The sequence below is a fragment of the Brassica napus genome, chromosome A6, assembly GCF_020379485.1.
Source record: "Brassica napus cultivar Da-Ae chromosome A6, Da-Ae, whole genome shotgun sequence".
Classification (NCBI taxonomy): Eukaryota; Viridiplantae; Streptophyta; class Magnoliopsida; order Brassicales; family Brassicaceae; genus Brassica; species Brassica napus.
In genome coordinates, this window is record NC_063439.1 from 11,540,070 (window position 1) to 11,565,634 (window position 25,565).

A 25,565-nucleotide genomic window follows, 5' to 3' on the forward strand; every position below is an offset into this window, starting at 1 on the left:
TAACCAATGAAATACTCGATTTATAATTTCCTCAGTCGGATTGTATATTATTAGAAACGGGTCGGATTCAAGTAGAACTGAGACTACAAAAATGGTTTCAAATACACTTAAATCGTCTATCAAGAGATTCACCAACGAAACTACGAAACACGCTGTCCGGTTAACATAGCCATCAACTCAGGCACTAGCTTCCCCTGCTTCATCACATATCTGCTCAAGAACTCCTCATCAGTACATACGAAGACAGATGACATTGGAGGGTTTCCACCTCTGATCAATCCTTTAGACATGAGAGCTTTGATTACGTTACACCTTGGCACAATCCTCTTCTCCAAGCTGTATCCAAACACCGAAGGTACCAACACCACAGCCTCCGGTGGCCATTTCATCTTCTTGACCAGAAACTCAAACTTCTTCTTCAACGACTCTGCAGAATAACCAAAGCACTGAGGAAACCGCTTGATCATAATCTTATACTCATCTCTGCTGAATCCTAACCCTACAAACGTATCAACAGACTCCAGTATCTTCTCCTCTGAAGAGCGTATACATTCTGGACGCAACTTCAACACCGAAAGAACCTCTTCCTCGTCAAGCCCACACATCTTGAGCGTCTCAAACGTCTGAGCTATCTTCTTCTCCGAGAATTTAAGAAAGAAAGGCCACTTCTTGAAGATTCTCCATACATCCTCCTCACTAAAGCCTAGCCTTTTGTACACATTCACCTTCTCTTCAATCGTCTTATCGCTCATTTCGTAGACAACGTGCAGAGCCTCCACGAACTTTGACTTGGTCGGATCAAAACCCATGTCAACTACTTTCTTGAGAGTCTCATCGAACTTCTCTTTCCCGCAAACGGGTTGGCACCTGGAGATGAGCAATGAGAGGAGCAAGTTCTGAGGCACACCCAACTCTTTCAAAACAGATATGTTTCGGATCCTGTTCTTCACCTTACCCTCTGTCCAAGAGTGAGACAGCTTACCTTGTTGCATAATGTCTTTGACGAAGTCATAGTACAAGCTGAGAGATTTCCCCACTCTCTTTTCCAAAATCTTGGGAACTTTCGAAACAATCTCCGCGAGCTCAGAGCTCGAAGCTCCTCTGTGCTGCAAAGCTTGAATCTTGGGACGAAGAGATGTCTCGGCGTCTTCTACAAGCAGTCGTGGGTAAGTGGTTACGATCCTAGAGATCTGAGAGTCTTCGAACCCATTACTTCTGAGAAGATTTAGCACGGAATCTGGGTTTAGCTTGTCCTCGAAAGTGACTTTCCTTGAGATCGATTCCGCGAGCTTTGTAGTTAAACCCAATGATTCAACGAGATAAGAGACCGTGAAAGTGTTTCCTTGAGGGTTCACATTTGCAGAGGAGAAAGAAAATGCATTTTGCAGAATGTTCAATGAGACTCTCAGATTACGCCATTTCTGCAACTCCACCGACCTTCTTCCATGGAGTATAATAGAATACATGAGAACGAAAACAAAAAAGCAAAAGAACCAAACAGCTAAACTCTCTCAAGACTCAACCCCACCGACCCATAAACCCTAATTTCATTTATTACCTGATTTTGGGTTAAAATGAATATTTATAAATGGGCTAATGGGCCGATCTATAGATAAAGTCAATAAGCCCATTTGAAGAAGACAAGAAGTGGAGGGAAAGTTTGGCGCCATTGACTCAATACTGCCTACATTAATGGCGGAACTAGGACGCCTCTTCTTCTTCACAGCACCAACAAGTCTACCTCAATTGCAATTAGGGTTTCTCTACTCGCGGCGGTTATCTTCAACAACTCGTCTTCCTTTTCCCACGATGGCCTGCGTCGAAGCGAAGAGCAACAGTCCTGATGTGAAGGAGCCCTTGGCGAAACTCCAGAAGCTCGATTCTGGACCCTTCTTCAAAGTGAAGAAGCTCTCCGAGAAAGCCGTTCTGCCTACAAGAGGCTCACCTCTCTCCGCCGGCTACGATCTCTCCAGTGCCGTGGACTCGAAAGTTCCGGCGAGAGGTAAGGCGCTTATCCCGACGGATCTCAGCGTCGCTGTCCCTGAAGGAACCTACGCGAGAATCGCTCCGAGATCTGGTCTCGCCTGGAAGCACTCGATTGATGTGGGAGCGGGAGTCATCGACGCAGATTACAGAGGACCGGTTGGTGTGATTCTGTTCAATCACTCGGATGTTGAGTTCGAGGTGAAGGTGGGAGATAGAATCGCGCAGATGATAATCGAGAAGATCGTGACGCCGCGAGTCATGGAGGTTGAGGATTTGGACGCGACTGTTCGTGGTGATGGTGGTTTCGGGTCTACTGGTGTTTAAGTAGTTTCTATCTTCTTCGTTGTGCTTTTGTGCCGTCTCTTAGTAAGTTTAGTGTTATTTGGTCGAACAGATTGTGGGCATGGTTTCATTTTAAGATATTTTCTTCATTATAATTACTCGCAAAAAGGCTCATATTCAAAACAGATTTGATAAGATGAAGTAAGAGTGATAATCCATGAAACAATCTCTTACTGTATAAATCAATTTCAAGTTAAAAAAAAAAAAACAGATAGACTTAACAAAAAGACCAAAGCCAATCTAAGAAGAAGATTGATTCAACGGTTGTGTCCTAACAAAATCAAACGGAGACAGAGACAGTGGATGAAATGAACCAAAAAAAAAAAAAAACATAACCACTGACGCAATTTTATATTCACAAAATGAGAGTCGAGAGTCTCGTCTCAAGCGAATCTAGGCTTAGGCGTGGCAGGGCATAGAGTATCGTTGTTGTTGTTGTTGCCGTGGTGGTGGTGGTGGACTGACCCGAAGATATGACTCCAGTATTTATTACCTTTCTTAGCTTGTGGACATATCTGGTTGGGCATAAGACTGAGTCTCCCTTCGTTTTTCAGTGACTTTTCAAAGTGTTCCAACACTTTCACAATCTGCCAGAATTCCGGTCTCTTGTCTGTTTGCACCGACCAGCACTGCTCAATCAGATCTTTCATGGGCGCTGGACATTTCTTTGGTATGGCCGGTCTAGTGTTCTGACCAAATAACAACACATAAACCTCGTGTAAATAAATCAAAAAGAAAACTGATGTTCATAAGCAGGGAGATGATGCTCACACCTTGTGCATGACTGCGAAAGCAGCTTGGACAGGACCCATCTTCTCAAATGGGACTGCTCCAGCTGCCATTTCCCATAAGACAAGTCCAAAACTATATACATCCGACTTACCTCCGTGTGGTTTCCTGCTCAACACTTCGGGTGCCATCCACCTATACGTTCCTGTCTCCGCCCCTAAAATATCACAGTTCTCCTCGTCGCAGGCTATGCCAAAGTCTGCGACCTTCAAGTTGAAGTCTTTGTCAATCAACACGTTCTCCGGCTTAAGATCCCGGTGAACTATCTTCTGTGAGTGAATGTATTCCATCCCTCTCGCAATGTCCAGACCAAACTTGACTAGCTGTGGCAAAGGAAGGGATTTGATCTCCAGCTTGTGCAGATATGATCTCAAAGACCCGTTAGCTAAATACTCCGTGATGATACAGTTTCCAACATTCACTCCCACAAACTGATTTAAGAGAAGAAAATTCAATTTAAAGCACACCAAAGACATGATTCATATAATAACACAAAATCACCTTGACAACATTTGGGTGGCTGAGTCGAGACAAAAGAGTGGCTTCCTTGGTAAACTGTTTCTCCAAACGAGCTCCCAAGAATCTATCTTCGCAATCATCAGGCGCTGTGGTAATCTTGAGAGCAACAGCTTCGCCTTTGTAGACACCATGGTAAAGCTGGCTAAACTTGCCATGCGCAAACAGGTCTCCACGGGTGAGATGAGAGGTATCAACGCGGTGTTCTTCGAGCACACCCATAGCAGTTACTTCATTACCTGAATGATCAAAAGACTTTGAAGACCGCATCTCCTTCCTGCTCTTGGGCCTGTCCTTTAAAGGACCAGAGAAAGATAGAGGCCGAAGAGCGTGTGATAGTTTCTCAAAGGAACTTTTGCGGGAGAAGTTGCCCTTGTTGGTTGCTTCGACTCTGATAGGATGAGGAGTTGAGAATCTCTTGACACCAGACTTTGCCTCTTTAAAAGAATCAGAGATGGGTATCTGAGGAGACGGAGAAGTAGCCCTCTTTCTGTTTTGCTGCTTAGCCTGAGAAGGTCCGACATGAGACTTGAGATCAGATGGGGAACTGAGAGGCATTCTTTTCAAACCGGAACAAGTCTTGTTGTCTCGGTAGGTTGTAATGGGAAGGGAGTCTGATCTAGGGGTGATGATACGATGACAAACGGTATGAGAATACTTGGCCCTCCTTATCCAAGAACTAGACTCTTCCTCCATTTCTCTAAGAGGAAAAATGTCAGAAACTCATGTTTATGACTTTTATCCTCTCTCCCCAACGATTATAACCAAGAGTCGAAAACGCAACACCCAAATCGCCGGAGATGATGATTCCACCAAAACTAATATTATTTCATCAACCAATTATTGTTTTTAGAACACAGTCAACGACGACGAGGCGAATCAAAAAAAAAAGAACGTACCTGAAACACGAAAAGGAAGGAGGGAGAAAGAGGTGAATCAGAATCCGGCGATTGGATTGCGTGCGAAGAGAGGAGAAGGAGGGAGGAGTTTGGAGGAAGCTACAATGGGAATTTGACGACTTTTATTTATTTATTTTGGGTTGGTTGGTTGGTTGAAGGAGACGACGAAAGCAGTAGCTCCAAAGGAAGGAAGGAAGGTCTTTTTATGGCTTTCAAATATACATATTATTAAACATTCCTCTAATATTTATTACAAACTACTCAATGAAATGACCAATTCAATTCTCCGAGATTTTGTCAAACAAGAAAAACGCGGACGAACGTACATGACTTCTAACGATGTCGTTTTGTGCTGTCTTTCAGTTGTCAACGCGGACGATATGCTTTGCTTCATTGAAAACTATTTTGATTCTTTCAATTTTCAACAAAAAGCGTCTGTAGTCCAACGGTTAGGATAATTGCCTTCCAAGCAATAGACCTGGGTTCGACTCTCGGCAGACGCAAGCATTTTCTTTTTTAAAAGTTTGTTTGAAATTGAAGTCGTTTAATGTTTTAAAGTAGAGATGGCAAAGTGGAGGCTTGCCCACGGGCCTGGCCCGAAAAGACCCATTGCGGGGCGGGATTGGGCACAGGTTTTACGGCCCGTTTGTTGGCGGGCCTCGCAGGCATGACCGCGATGGTATTGGGACGAAGCGGGTTGGGCCTAAGCGGGATGCGGGATAATTGGGTGGCTCGGTTGACTTTTCTCCTTTCGTTTCTTCGGTGACACCAACAATGGCGGTTTCTCGGCTCTGCTTCTCTTTTTCTCTGATCGGTGACCAGAACTCATTCACTTCGGTCGTGTCTCTTCTGGTTCTCTTTCGATCTCTTCATCTCTTATATTCACAGAAACTTCTTCACCACTTCTCTTCTTCTTCAACATTTCGACCACATCACAGCTTCTTCTTGGCTTTTGAGTTTCCGTCAACAAGACTTCATCTTCGCAAAGGTATATACTCTGTTCCTCTCTGTTGCATTTTCTGTAAGTTTTCACACTGTTGTACCTCCAATCATTCGATCACTGAATCATACCAATCATTAAAGATTGGTAACTACACTTTCGATCAAGTAATGCTTGTAACTTGAATGCTGATGAGACCAACTTGATAATGTACACAAACGTCTGATGCTATTAACTAATGCTTGTAACAACCGTGACCAATGCTTGTAACTTGATGGATTTGAAAGTTAGTGTCTTATTCAGCTGATAAATAATTTTTCTTTATAAATTAGTTTGCTCATCTTGGTAACCTTGTACACTGAAGAGAATAAAACTCTTTGATGTGGGAGAAAGCATACATCTCGGAGTCATTCAAAGCTGCAAAGGTGACCTATACTTTTTCATGGAGTCTTTTTTACCTCTGAGGAGACCAATTGTTTTTATGAAACATGGAATATATGAAGCCAGTTGAGACTGTTCCAGTTCAACAAATTTTATGTTTCAAGAATGACGATAAACTTAAACATGTAAGTCTTCACTATCCTAATTCCTCTTGGATTCACTTATACCTCCATTACTTGGAAATATTGCAATAGATAATGAATTATTATGTAACTCATGTTTTAAAATTCTGATCATCTTAAACCAAATCGATTCAGGATCAGTTCTAAGAGCGTCTGAGCATCATTATGTTTAACAGTATGACTAATGTTGGTCTCTTCTTCTTGCAGGTGACATGTCCAGGTAGCTCTCCTTTCAACTGCTCGATCGCTTGTTTGCAATGTTCACGTGAATTGACATGCAAACATGAACCTAAAGACAAGCCTACTACAGTTTCACCTCTCAAAAGGGTTAACATAAGCTTCTTTGGAACTCTAAGCTATGATTCACTATTGAGGAAGAAGAAGAAGGCATTAACCAAATCGGCGTTGAATCCTTCTCTTGGCTCGGGTAAGACAAAGAAGACCCTTTCACACACTTTCAAAACGGTTGGTGTGTCAAGGAGAAGAGAGTTGGAGATGGTTGAGCATAAAAAGCGTGTCACTGCTTTGAAGCTTAAGTCTGTTGCATAAACAGCAGCCATAGCTCTTTGTCGCAGTACTGTGAATAGAAAAAAGACTAATGGGGGATCTGAAGCTCAACAACCAAAGAAATCAGTTGTGTTTTTAAGAGCCACAATGTCTTTAAAGAAGGAGAATAATGTTCATTTAGTGGATGAGAAGTGTGAAGACTTGGCAGAGGATTGCCATCAGTAGCGCATCTGTTGATGAAGATCGGAGTCTCGCGGGCCTGTACCGCCAAGGCTTGTGCAAGTTGCGAGTTGGGATTGGGCAGCACTTCTAGGAACCGCATCCCACGCGGGCATGTATCGCTAAGACCCGCATTGACAGTGTATCACGGTGGGGCGGGACAAAGCGGGTCGGTACAACCCAATTGCCATCTCTACTTTAAAGATATTTACTACTATACGCATGTGTATTCTTCAAGATTGTAATAAGTGTCTCATCTCCTTGGTGTTGCGTAAAGTTTTATTACTTTTTGAATCGTAGTTAGTTCTTTGAAATAAACTTCAAATTTGCTCTTGCTCTTGCTAATAATGTGTTTAAGTAGTTTCTATCTTCTTCGTTGTGCTTTTGTGCCGTCTCTTAGTAAGTTTAGTGTTATTTGGTCGAACAGATTGTGGGCATGGTTTCATTTTAAGATATTTTCTTCATTATAATTACTCGCAAAAAGGCTCATATTCAAAACAGATTTGATAAGATGAAGTAAGAGTGATAATCCATGAAACAATCTCTTACTGTATAAATCAATTTCAAGTTAAAAAAAAAAAAACAGATAGACTTAACAAAAAGACCAAAGCCAATCTAAGAAGAAGATTGATTCAACGGTTGTGTCCTAACAAAATCAAACGGAGACAGAGACAGTGGATGAAATGAACCAAAAAAAAAAAAAAAACATAACCACTGACGCAATTTTATATTCACAAAATGAGAGTCGAGAGTCTCGTCTCAAGCGAATCTAGGCTTAGGCGTGGCAGGGCATAGAGTATCGTTGTTGTTGTTGTTGCCGTGGTGGTGGTGGTGGACTGACCCGAAGATATGACTCCAGTATTTATTACCTTTCTTAGCTTGTGGACATATCTGGTTGGGCATAAGACTGAGTCTCCCTTCGTTTTTCAGTGACTTTTCAAAGTGTTCCAACACTTTCACAATCTGCCAGAATTCCGGTCTCTTGTCTGTTTGCACCGACCAGCACTGCTCAATCAGATCTTTCATGGGCGCTGGACATTTCTTTGGTATGGCCGGTCTAGTGTTCTGACCAAATAACAACACATAAACCTCGTGTAAATAAATCAAAAAGAAAACTGATGTTCATAAGCAGGGAGATGATGCTCACACCTTGTGCATGACTGCGAAAGCAGCTTGGACAGGACCCATCTTCTCAAATGGGACTGCTCCAGCTGCCATTTCCCATAAGACAAGTCCAAAACTATATACATCCGACTTACCTCCGTGTGGTTTCCTGCTCAACACTTCGGGTGCCATCCACCTATACGTTCCTGTCTCCGCCCCTAAAATATCACAGTTCTCCTCGTCGCAGGCTATGCCAAAGTCTGCGACCTTCAAGTTGAAGTCTTTGTCAATCAACACGTTCTCCGGCTTAAGATCCCGGTGAACTATCTTCTGTGAGTGAATGTATTCCATCCCTCTCGCAATGTCCAGACCAAACTTGACTAGCTGTGGCAAAGGAAGGGATTTGATCTCCAGCTTGTGCAGATATGATCTCAAAGACCCGTTAGCTAAATACTCCGTGATGATACAGTTTCCAACATTCACTCCCACAAACTGATTTAAGAGAAGAAAATTCAATTTAAAGCACACCAAAGACATGATTCATATAATAACACAAAATCACCTTGACAACATTTGGGTGGCTGAGTCGAGACAAAAGAGTGGCTTCCTTGGTAAACTGTTTCTCCAAACGAGCTCCCAAGAATCTATCTTCGCAATCATCAGGCGCTGTGGTAATCTTGAGAGCAACAGCTTCGCCTTTGTAGACACCATGGTAAAGCTGGCTAAACTTGCCATGCGCAAACAGGTCTCCACGGGTGAGATGAGAGGTATCAACGCGGTGTTCTTCGAGCACACCCATAGCAGTTACTTCATTACCTGAATGATCAAAAGACTTTGAAGACCGCATCTCCTTCCTGCTCTTGGGCCTGTCCTTTAAAGGACCAGAGAAAGATAGAGGCCGAAGAGCGTGTGATAGTTTCTCAAAGGAACTTTTGCGGGAGAAGTTGCCCTTGTTGGTTGCTTCGACTCTGATAGGATGAGGAGTTGAGAATCTCTTGACACCAGACTTTGCCTCTTTAAAAGAATCAGAGATGGGTATCTGAGGAGACGGAGAAGTAGCCCTCTTTCTGTTTTGCTGCTTAGCCTGAGAAGGTCCGACATGAGACTTGAGATCAGATGGGGAACTGAGAGGCATTCTTTTCAAACCGGAACAAGTCTTGTTGTCTCGGTAGGTTGTAATGGGAAGGGAGTCTGATCTAGGGGTGATGATACGATGACAAACGGTATGAGAATACTTGGCCCTCCTTATCCAAGAACTAGACTCTTCCTCCATTTCTCTAAGAGGAAAAATGTCAGAAACTCATGTTTATGACTTTTATCCTCTCTCCCCAACGATTATAACCAAGAGTCGAAAACGCAACACCCAAATCGCCGGAGATGATGATTCCACCAAAACTAATATTATTTCATCAACCAATTATTGTTTTTAGAACACAGTCAACGACGACGAGGCGAATCAAAAAAAAAAGAACGTACCTGAAACACGAAAAGGAAGGAGGGAGAAAGAGGTGAATCAGAATCCGGCGATTGGATTGCGTGCGAAGAGAGGAGAAGGAGGGAGGAGTTTGGAGGAAGCTACAATGGGAATTTGACGACTTTTATTTATTTATTTTGGGTTGGTTGGTTGGTTGAAGGAGACGACGAAAGCAGTAGCTCCAAAGGAAGGAAGGAAGGTCTTTTTATGGCTTTCAAATATACATATTATTAAACATTCCTCTAATATTTATTACAAACTACTCAATGAAATGACCAATTCAATTCTCCGAGATTTTGTCAAACAAGAAAAACGCGGACGAACGTACATGACTTCTAACGATGTCGTTTTGTGCTGTCTTTCAGTTGTCAACGCGGACGATATGCTTTGCTTCATTGAAAACTATTTTGATTCTTTCAATTTTCAACAAAAAGCGTCTGTAGTCCAACGGTTAGGATAATTGCCTTCCAAGCAATAGACCTGGGTTCGACTCTCGGCAGACGCAAGCATTTTCTTTTTTAAAAGTTTGTTTGAAATTGAAGTCGTTTAATGTTTTAAAGTAGAGATGGCAAAGTGGAGGCTTGCCCACGGGCCTGGCCCGAAAAGACCCATTGCGGGGCGGGATTGGGCACAGGTTTTACGGCCCGTTTGTTGGCGGGCCTCGCAGGCATGACCGCGATGGTATTGGGACGAAGCGGGTTGGGCCTAAGCGGGATGCGGGATAATTGGGTGGCTCGGTTGACTTTTCTCCTTTCGTTTCTTCGGTGACACCAACAATGGCGGTTTCTCGGCTCTGCTTCTCTTTTTCTCTGATCGGTGACCAGAACTCATTCACTTCGGTCGTGTCTCTTCTGGTTCTCTTTCGATCTCTTCATCTCTTATATTCACAGAAACTTCTTCACCACTTCTCTTCTTCTTCAACATTTCGACCACATCACAGCTTCTTCTTGGCTTTTGAGTTTCCGTCAACAAGACTTCATCTTCGCAAAGGTATATACTCTGTTCCTCTCTGTTGCATTTTCTGTAAGTTTTCACACTGTTGTACCTCCAATCATTCGATCACTGAATCATACCAATCATTAAAGATTGGTAACTACACTTTCGATCAAGTAATGCTTGTAACTTGAATGCTGATGAGACCAACTTGATAATGTACACAAACGTCTGATGCTATTAACTAATGCTTGTAACAACCGTGACCAATGCTTGTAACTTGATGGATTTGAAAGTTAGTGTCTTATTCAGCTGATAAATAATTTTTCTTTATAAATTAGTTTGCTCATCTTGGTAACCTTGTACACTGAAGAGAATAAAACTCTTTGATGTGGGAGAAAGCATACATCTCGGAGTCATTCAAAGCTGCAAAGGTGACCTATACTTTTTCATGGAGTCTTTTTTACCTCTGAGGAGACCAATTGTTTTTATGAAACATGGAATATATGAAGCCAGTTGAGACTGTTCCAGTTCAACAAATTTTATGTTTCAAGAATGACGATAAACTTAAACATGTAAGTCTTCACTATCCTAATTCCTCTTGGATTCACTTATACCTCCATTACTTGGAAATATTGCAATAGATAATGAATTATTATGTAACTCATGTTTTAAAATTCTGATCATCTTAAACCAAATCGATTCAGGATCAGTTCTAAGAGCGTCTGAGCATCATTATGTTTAACAGTATGATTAATGTTGGTCTCTTCTTCTTGCAGGTGACATGTCCAGGTAGCTCTCCTTTCAACTGCTCGATCGCTTGTTTGCAATGTTCACGTAAATTGACATGCAAACATGAACCTAAAGACAAGCCTACTACAGTTTCACCTCTCAAAAGGGTTAACATAAGCTTCTTTGGAACTCTAAGCTATGATTCACTATTGAGGAAGAAGAAGAAGGCATTAACCAAATCGGCGTTGAATCCTTCTCTTGGCTCGGGTAAGACAAAGAAGACCCTTTCACACACTTTCAAAACGGTTGGTGTGTCAAGGAGAAGAGAGTTGGAGATGGTTGAGCATAAAAAGCGTGTCACTGCTTTGAAGCTTAAGTCTGTTGCATAAACAGCAGCCATAGCTCTTTGTCGCAGTACTGTGAATAGAAAAAAGACTAATGGGGGATCTGAAGCTCAACAACCAAAGAAATCAGTTGTGTTTTTAAGAGCCACAATGTCTTTAAAGAAGGAGAATAATGTTCATTTAGTGGATGAGAAGTGTGAAGACTTGGCAGAGGATTGCCATCAGTAGCGCATCTGTTGATGAAGATCGGAGTCTCGCGGGCCTGTACCGCCAAGGCTTGTGCAAGTTGCGAGTTGGGATTGGGCAGCACTTCTAGGAACCGCATCCCACGCGGGCATGTATCGCTAAGACCCGCATTGACAGTGTATCACGGTGGGGCGGGACAAAGCGGGTCGGTACAACCCAATTGCCATCTCTACTTTAAAGATATTTACTACTATACGCATGTGTATTCTTCAAGATTGTAATAAGTGTCTCATCTCCTTGGTGTTGCGTAAAGTTTTATTACTTTTTGAATCGTAGTTAGTTCTTTGAAATAAACTTCAAATTTGCTCTTGCTAATAATGTTTTTGTTTTTCTAACTAATTCCGCAGAAAGATCTCTGGTCAAAGTGAAATTCGGTCTTTCCAAGCACGTTATACTGCTCTGTTAACAAGAATGAAACATGTGCTCTTCCGTTATTCCTTTCAACCTTTATGCATTGACCGAAAATATACAGAAAAAAACATATACATAAAAACAAAATTATTAAAAAAAGAGAAAGAAATATTTAATACGAATTGGAGCTTTCACTATCCTGACACACAAATCAAATTAATATACGGGGAAACGGACATTCGCATAAATAAATAAAATAATTTTGAAATTAGGCGTTACAAACGGGCTATTTTAAAAAAATTCGAAAAAATACAAATAGGCGCCTAAGATAAGATAATTAGGGGGGAAATAATAATAACACAGAGCAATATTAAAAAAATAAAAAAAAATACCCGTTGGGTGGCAATCTCCGCTGTTATAAAAGCCACTCTCTCACTCGCTCAACTTCATTTCGGAAACCCTAGATCTCTCTCTCCCTCTCCTCCCCAGTTCCAGCGAAAATGCGTGAGATCCTTCACATCCAGGGTGGCCAGTGCGGTAACCAGATCGGTGCCAAGTTCTGGGAAGTCGTGTGCGCCGAGCACGGCATAGATCCAACCGGTCGTTACACCGGAGACTCAGATCTCCAGCTCGAGCGCATCAACGTCTACTACAACGAAGCCAGCTGTGGAAGATTCGTACCTCGTGCGGTACTCATGGATTTGGAGCCTGGAACCATGGACAGTCTCAGATCTGGACCCTACGGTCAGACCTTCCGCCCCGATAACTTCGTCTTCGGCCAGTCTGGTGCTGGTAACAACTGGGCCAAAGGACATTACACTGAAGGCGCTGAGCTTATCGATTCCGTCCTCGACGTTGTTCGTAAGGAAGCCGAGAACTGTGACTGCCTCCAAGGTAAAGATATATCTTCTACATCTACTCTTCCTTGATTGTGCTTTTTTAAAACTGTTTTTGCGGGTGATTTATGCTTGTGTAGGGTTTCAAGTGTGCCATTCCTTGGGAGGAGGAACTGGATCTGGGATGGGAACTCTGCTGATTTCGAAGATCAGGGAGGAGTACCCTGACCGCATGATGTTGACCTTCTCTGTCTTCCCTTCGCCCAAGGTCTCTGACACTGTGGTTGAGCCTTACAACGCTACTTTGTCTGTTCATCAGCTTGTTGAGAATGCTGATGAGTGCATGGTTCTTGACAACGAGGCCTTGTATGATATTTGCTTCAGGACTCTCAAACTCACTACCCCTAGCTGTAAGTCCCTTTCTTTGCCTTCATTGTTCCATTGGTGCTGGTAGTCTTAAATGTTTATATACCTTTTTGATATGCTGTGTCTAGATGGTGAACTTGATTTGGTCATTGTTTTGTATATCAATTCTAATTTGCTATATCTATCCTGATTGATGCTCTCGCCTGTTGTTTTGTGACTGTGCTTGCTGGTCTGTTCTTGTATGTATATATATGCCTCTTGTGGTATTGTTATTACCTCTGTTTGTAATTCTCTGGTTATCTCTATTGATCCCATCACCAGAATACATCATTGGGCTACTATTATCTTATATCAATGGCATATTATGATTCTTTTGTATGTCTTGTACTTATTGAACATAAGAGGTATTCAGAATCTAGTGTTTGTATTGAAGAGCATGATAATCGACTGGTTTACTGATGTGAATGTGTTCTGCCTGCTCTTTAATATATTGACCTCTTCAAGCTTTTTTGTTGTGCATGGCTGTTTGTGTGGCTAGGAGGTAACTCAGTTACATGTGCTCTCTCTTTATGCAGTTGGTGACTTGAACCATTTGATATCTGCCACAATGTCTGGTGTCACTTGCTGTCTGAGATTCCCTGGTCAACTTAACTCTGACCTCCGTAAGCTTGCTGTCAATCTGATCCCATTCCCACGTCTTCACTTCTTCATGGTGGGTTTTGCTCCGCTCACCTCAAGAGGATCTCAGCAGTACCGTTCCCTCACAGTCCCTGAACTCACCCAGCAAATGTGGGACTCCAAGAACATGATGTGTGCTGCTGACCCAAGACACGGGCGTTACCTCACAGCTTCTGCCATGTTCCGTGGCAAAATGAGCACAAAGGAAGTTGATGAGCAGATGCTGAACGTGCAGAACAAGAACTCTTCCTACTTCGTTGAGTGGATCCCCAACAATGTGAAATCAACAGTCTGTGACATCCCACCTACCGGTCTGAAGATGGCATCCACTTTCATTGGAAACTCAACATCGATCCAAGAGATGTTCAGGCGTGTGAGTGAGCAGTTCACGGCTATGTTCAGGAGGAAGGCTTTCTTGCATTGGTACACAGGTGAAGGAATGGACGAGATGGAGTTCACAGAAGCAGAGAGCAACATGAACGATCTTGTCTCAGAGTACCAGCAATACCAAGATGCAACTGCAGATGAAGAAGGCGAGTACGAGGATGAGGAGGAAGGAGAATACCAACAGGAGGAGGAGTACTGAGGGATGAGTAAGTGTGTACCACCTTTTAAACCAATTTAGTCATTCGTTTTTTTTTTCTTTTTAAAAGGAAACCTCAACTACCAGTTGCAGGTTTTTTTTTATGTTGTAATGACAAATTCTGGATCTTGTTGACGTATTATGGTGTGTTGTTTGTGTACTTTTGCTCTTAAATTTGGTTCGGCTTTTCCATTTCGTCTTTAGTTTGATGAAGCTTCTGCTACCTGTGGAGTTATCATAGCCAAGCCATTATTTTCTTAGGGATTCTTAGAACATTAGAGAGATAATAACGTCAGGCCTTCTTTCTCCCTTATTATCTTTTTTTTCTTCATTCATTTTCTCCTTGTTCGAACACCTTCAACATCATCCTCGAGTACCAATCAAATTTGTAACTGTGGGTTATGATTTTATGTTGAAACTACGGTAAAAAAATGGTGTGATTAAAATCCCCATGAGGGTAGTTTTAGATTGTCCGTTATGGTAAATGTTGAGTGAGAAAGAGGAATCATCTATGAATACATTTCATTTGCAAGAATCGGCTATTAGTTTTGACTTCAAGATCATGGATTAGCTTCGTACCAGCGAGATTTGTCCTAATTGTCTGACCTGTTTGTCTTTTATATTATAATTTAGAGAAGAGAATAAAGAGACAACATTTACCAGTAGAAAAACTAGTGTTAGGGGCATGAATGGTTAGGACAACCTTACCAACATAGTCCAAATAAATTTTGAAGCAAAAGATCTTTGAGGATCCACACCATTTCTAACTCTATTCTATTTTTTATTTTAAAAATAGAATTAAGAGTAAAAATATAACAATGGTATCATATTTTTTACTATATAATAGAATAGAAAATAAGTTTACTCTATAAATAGAGTTTTTTTGTTTATTTTATTCACCACTCTATTTTTTAATTTAAAATATAATACTATTAGAGTAGAATCTAATTTTATTGTGACATTGTTTTATTTTTTTTTAAAATAGAATAAACCATTGGAAATGATTTTAGTGGACCATAAAAAAAAATGCTAGCGGCTGGAAGTGTGTTTGATTAAGTCCTATTTTGTAAGAGATTGGGCTAGTCTTATCTTAAGTTCGTTGCTTGAGTTTTTTAAAGAATAAGTTACTATTTTTAGTTTATACATTCGCTCTATTCAAAAAGTTAGTTGTAATAAAGTTTAATAAGAAAAAAAAAATATCTTTCAGAATTGGACCCTGGGGCAAAAAGAAATTAATTTCTAAACTATTATTTAAAAACAAATCTGACAAATATATGTTTTTCAAAATATCAGAAATATTTTTAAAAATAAATCTATAAAAATAAAAAATTACTTTCATATAAAAAAATTTAGATTTCTTTTTATTTTTAATATAAAAATACATGTATTTTTTTAAAAAAATCGAATCTTATTTATTAAAAAATAGGAAAATAATGAATTGGACACTAAACGGTCTCACCGCTTGCCTCCTATCTAAGCAGCCAGCCCTGGGTTCTTGTTGTCACAAATCCATTTACAACCCACCATTTACAGCCCTGGGTTCTTGTTGTCACAAATCCATTTATCAGACTGGCGTGAGGCAGTTTCAAAGTTATTTGGGAAAATTGTTTTTTTAGAGCAAAAAAATAGGGACATTGTCCCATTAGACTAATCCCATAATATAATTGTCTCATTAGGCTAATATTTTCGTAATTGCCTATTATAACCTTAAATTAACTTATTAAAGGTAACAAATTAATTTAGTTTATTATTTATTATACGTTACAAAAAAATAGAAAAGGGGAAATTCCCAAATCATCAAAACCTAATTCCTCTTCTTCTCGATGGCGTCGTCTCCTCCATATCACCTTCGCGTCTCCTTTGTCTCGTCGAGCTCGGAGCCATCCAACATCGCCTCCTCCGTCGGTCGGAATCTACATCCACATCGTTCTTCTCCGGTTTATATCATTGATAAGTCAAAAGCTTTGTTTTTTTTTCATGGTATGAAATTTTGTTTTCATAGTATGAAATTTTGTTTTTATTCTTCTTTGCATGTGTTTTGATCGTGGTTAGTCTCTGTAAAAAGCATATAGATTAGTGTTTATGTATATGTTCTTGGGTTCTTGTGAATCGATTTGAGAATGTAGGTGTTTTTTTATGTGTTTGTGTTCTTGTTTTGTCTCTGTTAGCTTTGTTGTGTCTTGTTTCTTGATTATTATGTATGTGTTCTTGTTACCTTTCGGGATTGTTTAAAGATTAGATTTTTCACAATGTTGTGTCTTCTTTTATGTTGTTGAACTGTATTTGATCTCTGTTAATCCCACCTTCTGTAGCTTAGGACAGTTTCTTAACTCGTTTACACTCATGTCCCTTCATGTTTATCCCAAAATGTTTCTTAACTCGTTTACACCAAAGCATCCCTCTAGGCATGTGATTATTGCAATGTTCAAATGATTTGGTGCTGGTTTTGATGCAGGAGGAAGATCTGAACATGGAGAATGTCTACTATTCAGAGATGAAGGATGCTGGATTCTTTGACCCCGATTGGGAATAATAAGAACCTGTATATACAATGTGAAAAGGATTGTTTACAAATTGTCATCTTAGGGCCTACTCTTTCACTTATGTATGTATTAATACAAGACTCCCTATACATGAGTGATATAAGTAACTTCTATCTCTCTCTCTCTTGCACGCATTTTGCCTAATCTCCCATTTGACATTTCGATTTAAGAAATGAAAAGAACAAGGCTTCATGTGTAACCAAAAGTTTCAGTCGACAAATAGAGAGATCTATGGCATACAGTATTAGCAAAGAGTCGCTTGACTTGACATATTAAAAGAAAATGACAGAAAGATTATGAAAACAACAAACAGAAAGCCTCAGATAGTCGGATCTCTTATACTAAATTACTTCTTGGCTTGCACGAGCTCAGCAGCTTCTTCCACTGAATCTTCCGTGATTTTTCTTCAGCCATTTCGATGTGAAACTCTTCCTCTAAGCCCATCACTATCTAAACCTGCAAAAAAAAAACACTCAGTTAATCAGTATTTGAAAAAAACTCAACAAGTTATGTATTCACATAAGAGAATGTTCGATGAATTGCCGTGTCGATAGAATCAGCTCCAAGATCGGTGAATTTGGTTTCTGCAACGACCCTTTGATCGTCTTTGAGTGATAGCTGCTTCTTGACGATCTTAGACACTTTCTCAACTGTCTCTTGTTTGGCCTAATAAAACCAAATAGACAAAACCAATTCCCATACCCCATGCATAGATATGAATCATGGAAGACACTTTGAGAATTCTTTGTGAAATGTCAAGGGGTTATTGAAGGGGCAGATACGTGTTTGAAGAAGACGTAGCCACGTGTTTTTTGTGCAAAAAATCGATTTAAAAAAAATAGAAACAAAATATTTTCAAATATTTTCAAAAATCTACATCCTATATATTCGGAACTGTTTATACTTATCCGTAGAATCTGCATTCTACTATGTGTAGAATATAGTTAACCGTTAGAAATCGATTTCTACGGCTTTTAGATTTTATGTAATGTGTAGATTGTAGCTTCTACATATTTTAGAATTGCACGATAAGCGCGGAATGTGTATTCTAAATATTTTTAGATTACTGTTATTTCCGTAGATTATGTATTCTAACTTTAGTAGATTTATTGAAAAACGTGGAAGACATATTCTAACCATTGTAGATCTAATGAAAAATGTAGATTTCATTTTCTACTTTGTAGAATGTACATTCTACAGTCCGTAGAACAAAATTTGAAATTTTTATTTAAACATTTTTAGAACAAAAAAAAAACACCTCTAAATTGGTATAGATATTTACAATGCAATTCCTATTTTTCCTAATTTTTTTGGTTTGTAAAACTATTTATTTGGTTTATTTTTATAAATAAAAAGGGTATTATAGGAAAAAATGGACCAAATTTGAAATTAGTCTAATGGGACAATGTCCTTATTTTTTTGGTCTAAAAAAACAATTTTCCCAAGTTATTTTAGGGCTTTCCTTTTATATAACCGCGAGTGCTGTTACTTATAATAGAAATATAGAATATTTGGAGAATGGTTTGATAAATATTTTAACCATTTTAGCAAAGGTGAGCAATTAATTATTCACTTGTTATACTTTCTTTGGAAAAAGGCGTGAACCTTGCCGTTTCCTGATACTTATTGTATCGTTTGACCGGAACTAAAAATATGCGAGATACATTTATTTATTAGTTATCTTGTCAACGAAGATAGTCTATTTTAAATATCTTTTTTTTTTTCTAAAATCATTTTTTAATATCATAATTTGTTAACTGCGATAAAACCTAGAAAAAGTTTGGAACTATTATATCGTCAAACTATATCTAATCTTTTTTGACAATGGTTTGTTATAAGTCCAAGCATTCAGATTTTCTGGTCGTGCTTTTACGAATCTATGTTTTAAACATTTGGATCGATTTATAAGAATTTTGATCTGTTCGGATATTTAAAATCTAAAAAAGATTTGAAATACTCGAACTTTATCATAATTTTTCTGACATATATCATATTTATATAATATTTATAAAATAATCAAAAATAAATTATTAATAATTGAAACTAAACGTTATTAAACTCTAAATTTACTATTTAAAATTTAATATTATTTAAAATCATTATTATAAAATAATAATGAAAGCTGCAAAAAATAAAATATTAATTAAATTATAAATTAAAATATAAATATAAAACACATGAAATCATAGTTTTGCATATCATGTTTTTAGATAGTGTATGAATCAGTTTTTATCGAGCCGAGTTCACTCTATTTTTTTATATGGGTCTATTCAGATCGATTCTTTTATTTCTGGTGTGTATGGATATACATTTTTTGGACCAGCTAGGTATGTGTAAATTTTTAGTTCAATTTTGGACCGGTTCTACTTTATATTTTTGGATCCTAGTACAATGCTCAGATCTGGATAATCGATTCAAAAATTTAAAGTAGATATAATGTTTATTTGATATTTATTTTTCAATCAAGATCCATGTTTAATTTTTAACTTTTCTTTGTCAACTGTTTAACTTTTAACTAGTTCTGTCTTTTTAAGTTGACGACCACTGATGTTGTCAATTCTATTATTAACTTTTTGTTTTGTTAATAAACTATTGCCTTTTATTTTGTATGATGTTCCTTTTAAATCTACGGTCCATTTTCCGGCAGTTTTCTATTTTTAGTTTTGTTTGTCCTATTGGTTGATCTGGTCTCCAGAAGGAACACATTTAGTGCGATAGGATAGACTAGCTAGAAATCGTACTACACTGTTCGACCTAAGTTTGAAATACCTTCCGGCTAATGCAAGAGATGAAACGATCATTTGTTAGGCCCACTATGTTAACCACCTGGACCAAAACTTAAGTCCAGACTGTTCAAATAGTGATAATTTAGTTACTAAAATGAATCGAACCCATGACTGATATGTGCACACCAAACCCTAAGTATTACTGGAAAATCAAATGTATTATATATATATATTTAAATTAATATTAATTTTAAAATAGATCGATCATATAATTTATTTATCTCAACACTATTGATTAAATAGTTGTAATTATTAAGAATACGAATACATTTTTGTTATTATTTTATTTGTGTGAAAAAATCAAAGCGGCACTCTTTAAAAAGGGATGGAGTATTAATCTTTTACCTATTTTATTTTTGTGTATTATGAACAAAATGGTGAATATCAACTGCAATAATTTAGAAAGAACAAAAATGAAATTCTTCAAAATCGGGTTTTTAACTACAATATTGCTCATAGTCTTCGTTAAATTACAAAATCTATAGTTTGCCAAAAAGTTACAAAACCTATATAGTCACCAAATTTTAATGAACTTGTGGCTACTTTGGTGAAATTATTTGTAACTAGCAAAGAAAATCATACGAAAATGTTTTTTTTTGGGGTGCAAATGTTAAGGAAACATTATGGTAAAAATGAAGTGATCATCATAAAATTTCATGATACAATCTTTGCATATGCAACAATGTGTTTTTCCATGTTGAATGAATTCAGGGGAAAAGAAGATACTTGATGCGTATCCGGTTATTTCTTGTAACATGTTTATAAACTGAAAATGAAATATTAAAACCCAAAACAAAGCAAACCACACACAAACAGAAAAGTTAAGGAAATGCAAAATGCTATTTTCAGCAAACGCAGCCTGACGACTGCGGGAGAGTGGTTTTCTGGTCATGAGAGGGCTTCTTGAAAGCAGTGCTTCCGAAGAGCAAGAAACCCACGGCATAACCGGCGATAGCAACGATAAAAACGCCGCCATTAAAGGACATCACGGCGAGCATCACGATATAGGAGAGGCCAGTCTTGAGAGTGTACACGGTGGTTTGAGCGATACCGGCAGCGCGGCTGGTGGCGTCACCACCACGGAGGATTCGAGAATGGGCGAGCCACTCGGCGATTACGGCGAGGAGGAAAACGACGATGAGACAAAGAGCATACATACCGGAGCTTGTCCCGGGCCATCCGGAGAAGAGAACCTCCGTGTTCTTGCCCCAGAAGAAGGTCATGCATGTGCATCATCATCATGTGGGGTTTGGTTTGATTCGTCATTGATGATGATGGTGGCATGTTATGCATGTGATCCATGGCTTGATTACGGTAGGATTATGAGGATTTTTTGTTTGAGACAAAGAAAAACAAAGAGAGAATCGTTTTGTATTAATTGTGATTTTCTTTGTTCGTGTGATTTCTTAAATGTATGTAGTTTGTAGTTGTACTGTAGTACAAGTACAGCATATTTTGACTTGTCAAAAACATTGTGTAGTACAACAATCGCTGTGTTAGAAAATCTCCTAAATATATGTATTTACCTATTTTCAAACTGGATAACCCCTCTATTCTTTCAATTAGTATCATTGAACATCTAATTTTGGAATAAATCTAATAAAACTTGGATATAAAATATTAATATAAGATTTAGTAACTTGAACACCAAAATAATAAATTTGGTGTAGTAACCAAAATTGAAGCAAATAAAATTTATATAACAATTACTAACTCCATAAATTAGGTCAAGGACCAATTGCTGGCATAGAACTGATGAAAATGCCTTCCATAGTTGTTACAAGGTTTTAAAAATCATTTTAGGCGGCAAATCGATCGGTTATATCCAAAACAATTTGCTTAAAATCTTATTATTGAATCTGTTCAAACTTTAAGTTGTCTAAAACCGATCCAAATTGGTATAAATCGATTTAAATTGGTAAAATAAATTTAAATTGGTAAAACTCATTTAAATCAACTAACATAAAATTAAATTATGGCTAATTTATCTATATATTATTAATCATATTTGTTTATAATTAGATTGCGGTGTTGAGTTGGTATAGAGATATACTAGAGTTTTGATCTGCACGACTTTACGGGTATTTGTTTTTACTTTTATATATATATATATATATATATATATATATATATATATTATTTTCTATAATCACTAGATTACATTTTTAACACTTGTCATTTTTTTGCCTTAAAAAAAATACAGACTCATGACGACGTTGCGAACCAAACTGGTAGTTTTGAATCCATATGGACGACAAAGGTCGGTCGTTTCCTAGAACATTTGTCACATGTTTAAAGTTTTTATCATTTCTTAAAACACAATAATTTGATAGTTTTTTATAATTAGAATTTGTAACTGAATTTTTCTTTTTGTTATGATAATTAGGGCTCGTATAAAAGGAATAATTATGACTATTAAATATGGATTGGAATATACGTATTAATAAAATCAGGCACACGTTAAGTTCATCTAGCTATAAATTTCTGATTTTAAAAAATTATGTAGTTATTGAATATTGTAATATTCTAAAATCGTAAAGTTGTTAAATTAAGAGGGATGTTAATCAGTCATGTATTTTAATAGATTTTAGTTCTAAACACAATTCACTGTTACTAGAGGCTTGTCCGCGCTTCGCGCGGAAATATTATTAATTTGTTAATGTAAAATTGAGTTTTTTTGTAAGTTGTGTGTCAAACATTTTGGTTACTTTTAAATTATTTGATCTTAATTGTTTAGCTGCGGTTATTGAGCGTGAATGCGTGATGAACATAACCATTATAATGATTGCATTCATCTAATACTTATTTTAAAGCATAATTTCATTTTGCTTTTCTTGTTTTGTCTTATTATGTATTACATTTGATATCATGTATTTATTTTTATGTTACTATTTTTCTTTAAAAAATCAGTGGTCAAATACATGAATTGTTTGATTAAGATGTAATTAGCTCATGTTTAAAAGATAATTTATGTTTTTTTATTTTGTTTTTCAAACTGGTTTTTAAAACCTATTGATAAAATGTTTTTTATGTGGTTGTTCATTTCGTCAAATCTTCTAAGCTTGATGACTAAGAAATTCAGAAATTTTTAAAGATTCACTTATTTTTATTCTTGGTTGACATTATTTGATGAAACATGAGTAATTTCGTGAATAGAGTATAATATTTTATATTATCACAAATCTTCAATATGTTTGTTTTAATTTTCTGTTTTGTGAGTTATATTACTATATTTTCAATTTATATTTACGGGAATATAGATATTTAAAATTTGATTTAGTTTGAAATGCACTACTATTAATAATAGCTATGAAATATAGAATATTATTTTAATAGATTTGATTCAAATATAAGAAAATGAAAAAGTATATATGATTCTATAAATATTAAAAATGTGCTGATCATGGGTCCTATCATTCCTCGGTTGCTGGCGTGGCACAAAAGAAAAAAAAAGTCTTATTTTTGTTTACATTTTCTGCATATAATTTCGTTATTGGTTTATTTATTTTTTTTTTCTGAAATGCTGATGGTGAAAATTTTGTATTATTTGATTAAATTGTAAATAGTTCATGGTTAAGTAAAAATATGTGTATTCTTATGTTGTTATATTTTTTTTTCAAACTGACTTTTAAGATGATATATAATTCGTTACTGTGGTTGTTCTTCATTTCTTGTCAATATTTTGATTTGCCAAAAAATGGGAATTTGTGCACACTCACTCTTTTTTTTTTTAAGTGTTTCAAAAAAAAGTAAATCTTTTTTTATTTCTCTGGTAACAAAAAATTACATTGTTTAGCAAAAACAGAGGAATAAAACAAAAGTTTATACTATCAGAGTATTAGTGAGCAAATTAAATGTAAATATAATGATCAATTGTGAGGAACAATGATTATCATTCGGTTTAGAATCGGCCACCAATTCTACAAATGAAATATGAACATGCTACACACACTTATACACACATATATATATATATATATATACTTGATTTATGTAGAAGACCCATTAAGTAGGTGTTTGTAACCAACCTTAGGCTACAATAAAATATCAATCACAATATTCTATGCATTAAGTATGCATACTGGAGGCCACATTTTTCTCCATTTGCCTGTCCAATTCGAAATGGATTAGGTTTTTTCGTCAGCATGAATTGAATTTGAAGTGCCTTTATATCGTTTCTAGTAAAATTACACACACTTCTCCCTCCTTCCTTTGCAACAGACATGCTTCCGTTCTGGTTTGCATTCAAAGACAGACGCCGGTTTGGTGTTCCATTGGCTCCTCCGTTGCTAGCTCGTGCCCCCACCGGTTTCTTTGCACTCACCGGTCTCGCAGGGCTTGGCCTGGTGCTGAAGGCAGTGTCTTGCTCCACGTGTGGCTGTTCTTGAACCTTCTTTTGTTCCTGTTTGTTAAGACAAAACATGGGTTTATTGCATGTCATGTTCACTTTATATAGAGTAGAAGTGATGAACTTTACCCTCAGCCTCCGTTTCTCATCTTCTCGTTCTTGCCTAAGCAGTAAGCATACCGTACTCATCTAACATAGCTAGCAGAGGAACACCATCGTAAGCAAAAGACATGTTGTGTTCCTCTTCCCAAGCTCTGGTCTTAGCAACCAATGTGTCCACCATGGCTTTTCCACAAACACAAAAGAAAGACATGTTGTGTTCCTCTTCCCAAGCTCTGGTCTTAGCGACCAATGTGTCCACCATGGCTTTTCCACAAACACAAAAAATCCGTTAGGACAAAAAAAAATCTTCAAGTGTAATCTTTAACTTCTTCTACGCTTACCAGGAATCTTGCTAACCAGAACACGTGCGTTCTCAGCTCTCTTGAGATTCAAATGAGCTCCTCTACTTGCACTGTACCTGTTATGATCATGTTTCACTAAGTAATGAACATTACGGCCAGAGAAAATATAATTATGATTCTAAGCTCAACTAATCTGACAAAAAAAAATTCACTATTCCTCACAAGGTCTATGAGGAGAATAGATATGCAACAAATATAGGAGCCTCACCCCCACATCGTTAAAACAAACTGAGCAAAGACTTACATTACCTCAACCCTTACCAGGAAGCTAGGCTGCAAGAAAAGTGCTCCCAAAATCAACCCCTGGTGTGGAAAAGATAAGAGAAAACCAAATCAGAATTGATGAAACATAAAATCAGTGGAAGCCATCGCAAGAGCAATGGCAAACAATGGCTTCTACGATCAACATGGCAGTTTAATTGAAACTGGCACTATTTTGGTTAATTGAATAACAAACAAAAGCAAGATAGTGGGACATAGTGAACTTGCCGTTTGGTTTCTTTGCTATAGTTTCGACAGAGGAGGTTTTCGGGATTGAATCGAAGCAACTTAAGACAAAGTGGTTTATATGGAAGGAGATAAAGAGAGAGGTGAAACGAACTCATTAAGAGGATACTGAAGAACACCATTGATTGATGGTAGATGAGGTTCAGTAACTGAGATTGGATGAAGAGGAAAGGAGAAGACGAAGTCGAAGGAAAGAGTCGATAGGGTTTCTTTACCTGTGTTGCTGGGCCGCAGAAGGACGAAGTCCAATGAAACAATAATTTTTATTCTCAGACAGAAAATCAATATGACATGGCACTTTGTAAGATTTTTATTGGATGATTTTTTAATCCTATGTGGCATGCTTCTCTATTGAGGATATATCCCTTTTATTATTGTATAGATTCGAATGATGACTTTAAATTATATTTTAAAATTCATTGCTATTCAATGAATGATTTAAATCCAGTTGTAAAATCTAATGTTATTCAACTTTCAAAGATTTTAAAAGTCTTTGTATTTTAGATTCA

At 37.6% G+C, this 25,565-nt stretch overlaps 6 protein-coding genes and 2 non-coding genes across 8 annotated transcripts; 4 read left to right on the forward strand and 4 right to left on the reverse strand.

Moving 5' to 3' along the window:
* Positions 1-15: 15 nt before the first annotated feature.
* LOC106347562 (transcription termination factor MTERF2, chloroplastic-like) lies at positions 16-1,548 on the reverse strand. The gene has a single exon (XM_013787134.3). It carries the CDS (start codon positions 1,464-1,466, stop codon positions 141-143), a length of 1,326 nt encoding a protein of 441 aa, XP_013642588.2. The 5' UTR covers positions 1,467-1,548; the 3' UTR covers positions 16-140.
* A 129-nt stretch (positions 1,549-1,677) lies between these two features.
* LOC106347560 (deoxyuridine 5'-triphosphate nucleotidohydrolase-like) lies at positions 1,678-2,423 on the forward strand. The gene has a single exon (XM_013787132.3). It carries the CDS (start codon positions 1,693-1,695, stop codon positions 2,308-2,310), a length of 618 nt encoding a protein of 205 aa, XP_013642586.2. The 5' UTR covers positions 1,678-1,692; the 3' UTR covers positions 2,311-2,423.
* A 19-nt stretch (positions 2,424-2,442) lies between these two features.
* Positions 2,443-4,798, reverse strand: LOC125610324 (serine/threonine/tyrosine-protein kinase HT1-like). Its single transcript, XM_048734771.1, has 4 exons — positions 4,533-4,798; positions 3,619-4,451; positions 3,102-3,548; positions 2,443-3,017 (listed from the first exon to the last, which is right to left on the reverse strand). Exons 2-4 carry the CDS (start codon positions 4,327-4,329, stop codon positions 2,712-2,714), a joined length of 1,464 nt encoding a protein of 487 aa, XP_048590728.1. The 5' UTR covers positions 4,330-4,451; positions 4,533-4,798; the 3' UTR covers positions 2,443-2,711.
* A 165-nt stretch (positions 4,799-4,963) lies between these two features.
* On the forward strand, positions 4,964-5,035 carry TRNAG-UCC. Its single transcript has one exon. It is a non-coding gene; the product is annotated as a tRNA-Gly (tRNA).
* Positions 5,036-7,250: 2,215 nt separating this feature from the next.
* LOC106347559 (serine/threonine/tyrosine-protein kinase HT1) lies at positions 7,251-9,567 on the reverse strand. The gene is made up of 4 exons (XM_013787131.3): positions 9,342-9,567; positions 8,428-9,260; positions 7,911-8,357; positions 7,251-7,826 (listed from the first exon to the last, which is right to left on the reverse strand). The coding sequence occupies exons 2-4, from the start codon at positions 9,136-9,138 to the stop codon at positions 7,521-7,523; spliced, it is 1,464 nt and encodes a 487-aa protein (XP_013642585.2). The 5' UTR covers positions 9,139-9,260; positions 9,342-9,567; the 3' UTR covers positions 7,251-7,520.
* Positions 9,568-9,772: 205 nt separating this feature from the next.
* On the forward strand, positions 9,773-9,844 carry TRNAG-UCC. Its single transcript has one exon. It is a non-coding gene; the product is annotated as a tRNA-Gly (tRNA).
* A 2,472-nt stretch (positions 9,845-12,316) lies between these two features.
* On the forward strand, positions 12,317-14,568 carry LOC106347558 (tubulin beta-2 chain). The gene is made up of 3 exons (XM_013787130.3): positions 12,317-12,839; positions 12,922-13,191; positions 13,723-14,568. The coding sequence occupies exons 1-3, from the start codon at positions 12,446-12,448 to the stop codon at positions 14,409-14,411; spliced, it is 1,353 nt and encodes a 450-aa protein (XP_013642584.1). The 5' UTR covers positions 12,317-12,445; the 3' UTR covers positions 14,412-14,568.
* A 5,796-nt stretch (positions 14,569-20,364) lies between these two features.
* Positions 20,365-21,291, reverse strand: LOC106351693 (copper transporter 2). Its single transcript, XM_013791455.3, is given in 2 exon segments — positions 20,365-20,960; positions 20,962-21,291. Coding segments are annotated over 2 exon segments (456 nt in total). The 5' UTR covers positions 21,040-21,291; the 3' UTR covers positions 20,365-20,582.
* Between the last annotated feature and the right edge of the window lie 4,274 nt (positions 21,292-25,565).